Genomic DNA, 6727 nt, shown 5'->3' with positions numbered 1-6727 from the left:
AATATATATATATATATATATATAAGGCCTATTCAAATAAGGAATTCCTTTATTTGACCCACTTTCTGATCATATTTTCTCATCATAGCCGTTCACTATTTAGATATACATGACTTGATCATCTCTACAAAATTTCAGCTAATTTGGTTATCGTTAAGGTATCGAAAATGTATAAAATCAATGAACGAACCGAATCTGTTCTCCAAAACCGTACGTTCTATTAGTTCTCAATCACAGTTTTGAATGTCTTAATGATTATCAATTTGGCTGAGAATTTATAGAGATGATCTACTCATATATACTTAAAATCTGAACGGTTGAGATGAGAAAATATGATCGAAAAGTGGGTCAAATACTGAAATCCGTACCTTATCTAAGGTAAGGAGGTCCTTACCTGCTAAGCATTATATATATATATATATCTGTGTTTGTGTGTCTTGTAAATATATTGACAACAATATCTTGCTTTCCAGGATTCTGATGATCTCCTTCCAAATGTGCTGGATGCCTTGAATGAGGTATTTAGGGATCAATTGTCCTTTATGAGCTTGCACTACATGCTTAGTATGGGCTTGTTTGTATTCTTTCATTTCACTCTATTTATTTTTACCATACATGCTATTCAATTAATCTGTTTTACAAATTTAAGAAAATATTGATTATAGGAGGTTTGTAGTTGTAAGGTCTCATTTGCTTCTGCTTCATTCATGCTACAGATCGCTTTTCACCCGAAATTCCTTTCTTCTCGTGTTGAGAAGGAAAGGCGGGCTATACTTTCAGAATTACAGATGATGAATACGATAGATTATCGTGTTGACTGCCAGGTTCGGATTAGGGACGTTAATTTTATTTTAGCTTGTTATTGAATTTGTATTGCTAAGCATTGTCTGAACTTCTGCACGGTTTCATCTGGAGCACAGTTGTTACAACATCTACACTCTGAAAACAAGCTAAGCAAAAGGTTCCCGATTGGATTAGAGGAGCAAATTAAGAAGTGGGATGTCGATAAAGTGCGGAAATTTCATGAGCGTTGGTACTTCCCTGCAAATGCAACCTTATACATTGTTGGGGATATTGAAAACATCTCAAAAACAGTTTACCAAATTGAGGTATGCAAGAATTCATTCTTTATCATCTATAGTATTTATTGATTCACTTCTAGATTCATGGACAAACTAATCTTCACCAGGCTGTCTTTGGACAAACTGGCCAAGAAAATGGGTCAGCACCTACTCCTAGTGCATTTGGTGCAATGGCTAGTTTCCTTGTCCCTAAGCTTTCAGTTGGCCTGACCGGAAATTTGTCTACTGAAAGATCATCTAATTCCAACGACCAAACAAAACTCCTTAAAAAGGAAAAGCACATTGTTCGTCCTCCTGTGAAGCATAATTGGTCACTGCCTGGAAGTAGTATGGATTTGAAGCCTCCTCAGATTTTTCAGCATGAATTGATTCAGAATTTCTCATTTAATATGTTCTGCAAGGTACACACAACTGTAGTTTCTTCCAACTATGTACTAATGTTGTGTATCTGTTCGAATTATGAGCAATTGCGGTCTGAACATTGTTAGTTGATATGGTCATTGATTTTTACAAATATTCTAAACGGCATCTCAGTCTCTCTATCTTCTAAGCATGTGTTGTGGAACAATTGCAGATTCCTGTGAACAAGGTTCGAACTTATGGTGACTTGCGCAATGTTCTAATGAAGAGAATCTTTCTTTCTGCTCTGCATTTTCGAATCAATACAAGATACAAGGTCAATTTTAGTTTTAGTCACCAAATTATTTCCAGTTTCTAGCCAAACTCCTATTATGTTCTATATTCGAGTGTCTTCTTGATGTACCATGCAGTCGTGTCTGAGTTCGTTTTAAAATTTTGCAGAGTTCAAATCCTCCATTTACTTCAATTGAATTGGATCATAGTGACTCTGGAAGGGAAGGATGCACAGTCACTACTCTTACTGTAACTGCTGAACCCAAGAATTGGCAAACTGCAATAAGAGTTGCTGTTCATGAGGTTTGCATTTGTGTCTTGCACTACTGAATTTGGATAACTTGTTTCTGCGATGAGTGTATTCCGCATGCTATCAATTCTGAAAAGTTATGTACTGCTGTTTAGATGGGACTTTTGACAACAGTTGCAACTCTTACAAAGTCAACCTTTATGTTTTCTCAAATACGAAAAGAAAAGAAAGTTGACCTTGGAATAACTGTTCACCTCTTATTCTTATTTTTCTTTTATATTTCTCATTATTTCACAGCAATGGATCAATAACATGTTCGATTCCTTTTACTTTTTTGTTATAAAACTGAGCATAATGATTGACTTTGATGTCTTGGTCTAGAAACTATAAGCCTTCTTCTTTCTTTTTATTTTTGTTTATTAACCTTTTCCTTCTTTCATGGAGAAAACATACCTTGGACTGTTTAGTTAGTTCTGTTGAAATTGCAGCTTCAAGTTTTTTGCATTTATTCATTCATGCTTGGGAAAAACAAAGCTTGCAGTTCTCATTTTTTGTGAACGTCAGTTTATCCATCTTTTTTCAGTATATATGTTGTTCCCTATGCTAACATGTTTTCTGTGGATTATTGTGTTAACTGATTACTAAAACATAACGGCAAAGCTCTTATCTTGTGCAGGTTAGAAGGCTCAAAGAGTTTGGTGTTACTAAGGGTGAATTGACTCGTTACATAGATGCTTTATTAAAAGATAGTGAGCATCTGGCGGCTATGATAGATAACGTATCTTCTGTTGATAATTTGGATTTCATCATGGAGAGTGATGCACTGGGCCATACAGTAATGGATCAGAGACAAGGACATGATAGTCTGGTTGCTGTCGCTGGAACTGTCACTCTTGAAGAGGTAATGTTTAATCATTAATCATTTGGTAGCGTCACTTGGTATTGTAAATGTAAAGTATCTATTTAAACCATAAAAAGCCACATATAAGAACATGTAGATTGGTAGTATTTTAATTTTCAGAGCACATATGGTGGGTGATCTCCTCCAAATTGAGGGTTTGAGGCTCTTCAATCCTTAATATAGTTTCATTGTTTTTCTCATCAAAATAGGAAAATTAAATAAGTTAATATTTTTGAAGCAATGCTGGAAATTGAAGACCCAAAATATTGTTTGATCATTTAAACTTAAATTATATAAGTATCAGTAATTATTAACTTTTTTTTTTCTTAATCATGTAGGTTAACTCAATCGGCGCCAAGGTGTTGGAATTTGTTTCTGATTTTGGAAAGCCTACTGCACCCTTTCCTGCAGCGATTGTTGCTTGTGTTCCAAAGAAAGTGCATGTTGATGGAAAGGGTGAAACTGAGTTCACCATTTCCCCTGATGAGATTACAGCTGCTACGAGAGCTGGATTGGAGGACCCCATCAAGCCTGAGCCAGAGGTGTCCTTATAAACTTGGCCTGCTTCTTCCCTTAACTTCATGTTTATATATCTCTGGAAAGTTCTTCCTGACTTCATTGTTTATTGGTTATCTGTTTGTTTGTGCAGCTTGAGGTTCCAAAAGAATTGATATCTTCATCGCAGTTACAGGAATTGAGGCAGGAGCGCATGCCATCCTTTATCACCTGTAGCCCTGAAACAAGTATGACAAAAATTTATGACAAAGAAACAGGGATCACTAGAGCTCGTCTGTCAAATGGAATTTCTGTAAACTACAAGGTATCTCTTGCTTATGACTCGACATGTACTTGTTTTTAGTTTCTTTTCTATTAAATAAAATTCAGTGCTCATCACTGTGCAAGAAGATTGAAATATGAAGGATGATGCAACTTGATCATGTCATGTCATACATTATTATGAGCTATATAAGCATAGTGTGTCTGAGATTGAGCGTCATTTTGAAACTTCAGATTGTGCTAAATTACTTTCACTGTTATTGATAAAAATATACACGAGAATAGTTACTGTAGTTACACTAAATTCATGTCTGTTTTATGCTTCAATCACAGATTTCAAAAAGTGAGGCTCGGGGAGGTGTGATGAGGCTTATAGTCGGTGGTGGACGGGCTACTGAAAGTTCTGAATCAAAAGGTTCTGTTGTTGTGGGTGTACGAACTCTTAGCGAGGGAGGTCGTGTTGGCAACTTTTCAAGGGAGCAGGTATGCAGTTTACTTGTATTTGATTTGTGAACGAATTTGTCCAATGCTGTTCAATGTGGGAGGAGATTCTTTTGTCTTCAATAATGCATTATATTGTATCTTGAGATTGGTTCTTGTTGAATGAATTAGGTATCACGAAGTGTCATTATGTCAAATATATTTCACATCTCAAGTAATTACTAAATGGCAAAGTGCTGGCCTATTTATTGTGTGCCGTTTTACAATGTTTTCCATACTGCCTCAGTTGGTCTCACTGTTTTGGGCCAGAGTTTTCTTTGCTCTGGGTTTAGGCTTTAGTGTCTTGTTGTTGTGTTTTATGTTGATGAACTTCTTTCTTTTGATAAACGAACTTGTGTTTCTTATAGGAAAAAAGAAAAAGGAACTACCTTGGGGAAAAAATTAAATTCTGTATAATATAATATTTCATGGAACGTATGCTTATGATATTCATTAAGGCCAACTTACATTACAGTAGTTGCAAGATGTTTACATGGCATGGTAATATGAGAAATATACTCAGATCATTAAATATGGTATTGCATAATCATTTTTTGATAATTGTATTGGAGCTTACCTCATTTTTGCTGAGGTCGTTTCATGTATATGCATCATTGTTCTCAGGTAGAACTTTTCTGTGTGAACCACTTGATTAATTGCTCGTTGGAGTCCACGGAGGAATTTATTTCTATGGAATTCCGCTTCACTTTAAGAGATAATGGGATGCGTGCCGCTTTCCAATTGCTTCACATGGTACTTGAGGTAATCCCATCGTGACTCATAATCTTTCTGTTGCTTTTTGGATGTTGGGGACATTTCTTGTCCGTGTCTGCGTGTTTTCTCCGTGTCTTGAACAGGGCATATCCATTTTAGAGGCATGCATTAGATTGTTTTAAGACAGATCATTGACAGTAATGTTTGCTGACTTGCAGCATAGCATCTGGCTGGATGATGCATTTGATAGAGCAAGGCAATTATATTTGTCATATTATCGCTCCATCCCTAAAAGCTTGGAGCGCTCAACTGCTCACAAACTCATGCTGGCAATGTTGGACGGAGATGAGCGTTTTGTAGAACCTACACCAACGTCATTGCAAAATTTAACTTTGCAGTCTGTAAAGGATGCAGTGATGAACCAGTTTGTTGGCAATAACATGGAGGTGTGCATATCCCACATATTGAATATTTTTGTTCTTTTTGTAAGAAGTATAATCATCACTCATTATAAGCTGTATGCATGTGTTTAGGTAAGTATAGTTGGGGACTTCTCCGAGGAGGAAATTGAGTCGTGTATTCTTGATTACTTGGGAACAGTTCAATCAGCAAAACATTCTGAGGTTGAGCAGAAGTATGATCCGGTTGTTTTTCGAGCATCTTCTGATCTGCAGTCTCAGCAAGTGAGTAGTAATAAATTTATTTGATGATTGAATTTATAAATACATATGCTTATAGTTTATTTCCTTTCAAACAGGTGTTCTTGAAAGACACGGATGAGAGAGCATGTGCGTATATTGCAGGTCCGGCACCAAATCGTTGGGGTTTTACTGTTGACGGTAAAGACCTGTTTGAGTCGATCACTGACATTTCTTCTTGTGATGGTGAGTTGCATCGAATCTGGAATTTGATATCAAACTTGCGTATTTTTGAGATGTATTTTATGTGTTGACACTGGTTATGCAGATGCGCAGCTGAAATCTGAAGAGCTAGTTGCGGAGGGTAAGGATACTCAGAAAGATCTGCAAAGAAAACTTCGTGGTCACCCGCTTTTCTTTGGTATCACAATGGGGCTCCTGGCTGAGATTATAAATTCCAGGTAATACGTTCCATGAGTAAAAGAGAAGTATCTGCTCGTTTTCTTCCTTATTCATTATCTGCCTGCTCTGTAATGTGTGCTCAAAATATGTTAGTTTTCCATGCTGAGTCTTCAGTGGGAGGTTTTCTGATTTATTTACAGCCATTTTGTAGTAGCCAACATTATCTAAATGTGCATGTTGGAGGCTTTGTTTGATACTGGGATAGAATGATTTTTGGTCTTGTCTTCAAGCCTCTGTTTCTAATGTCTTAGGTTCTATTTGTCTTCCATTTAGTTAGACTGGAAAGCCCTTTTAGGTTGAAACGGATAGGAGGTTTGTTAAATGAAATTGGGTTTGGGGAATGGATCTATGGGGCTTGTGTTTTTCTAATGACACTATACTTGAATACTATGATTTGAGAGCATTATGATTAGTCCCACATCAAGACGGTATAACCTTAACATTTCATAAACGTGTATCAGTATCTGAACATACTTTTTACATTTGAGTCACCGGTTATCTGAATTTTTAATGTAATATTCTATGCTCTTTGCAGACTTTTTACTACGGTCAGAGATTCACTTGGCTTGACATATGATGTGTCATTCGAGTTAAACCTTTTTGATAGGCTGAATCTCGGATGGTATGTCATATCTGTAACATCTACTCCTGGCAAGGTGCGTAATTTAGATTCATATAGAGCCAAGTGTGTCCGGTTATTTCCAGTCTCCTCACAGGTTAGCTGTAACATCAGGTTCACAAAGCTGTTGATGCCGGCAAGAATGTCCTTAGAGGTTTGCATAGCAACAAG

At 36.6% G+C, this 6727-nt stretch overlaps 1 protein-coding gene across 1 annotated transcript in view; it reads left to right on the top strand.

Moving 5' to 3' along the window:
* The window catches only part of LOC101310172, a gene marked incomplete at its 3' end in the record, with an annotated part of 10215 nt that extends 3488 nt beyond the window's left edge, over positions 1–6727 (top strand). The window contains exons 6-22 of the mRNA XM_004289543.1: positions 474–518; positions 717–824; positions 921–1109; positions 1190–1483; positions 1657–1758; positions 1884–2018; positions 2642–2866; positions 3205–3408; positions 3516–3686; positions 3977–4126; positions 4748–4885; positions 5056–5283; positions 5371–5520; positions 5595–5721; positions 5804–5936; positions 6473–6593; positions 6671–6727. Of these exons, the coding sequence (XP_004289591.1) occupies positions 474–518; positions 717–824; positions 921–1109; positions 1190–1483; positions 1657–1758; positions 1884–2018; positions 2642–2866; positions 3205–3408; positions 3516–3686; positions 3977–4126; positions 4748–4885; positions 5056–5283; positions 5371–5520; positions 5595–5721; positions 5804–5936; positions 6473–6593; positions 6671–6727 (2577 nt within the window). The remainder of the gene's footprint in view (positions 1–473; positions 519–716; positions 825–920; positions 1110–1189; positions 1484–1656; positions 1759–1883; positions 2019–2641; positions 2867–3204; positions 3409–3515; positions 3687–3976; positions 4127–4747; positions 4886–5055; positions 5284–5370; positions 5521–5594; positions 5722–5803; positions 5937–6472; positions 6594–6670) is intronic.

This window comes from Fragaria vesca, linkage group LG1 (assembly GCF_000184155.1).
Source record: "Fragaria vesca subsp. vesca linkage group LG1, FraVesHawaii_1.0, whole genome shotgun sequence".
NCBI lineage: Eukaryota > Viridiplantae > Streptophyta > Magnoliopsida > Rosales > Rosaceae > Fragaria > Fragaria vesca.
Note: the sequence above shows the minus strand (reverse complement) of the source record. Positions and strands in the feature narration are given on the sequence as shown.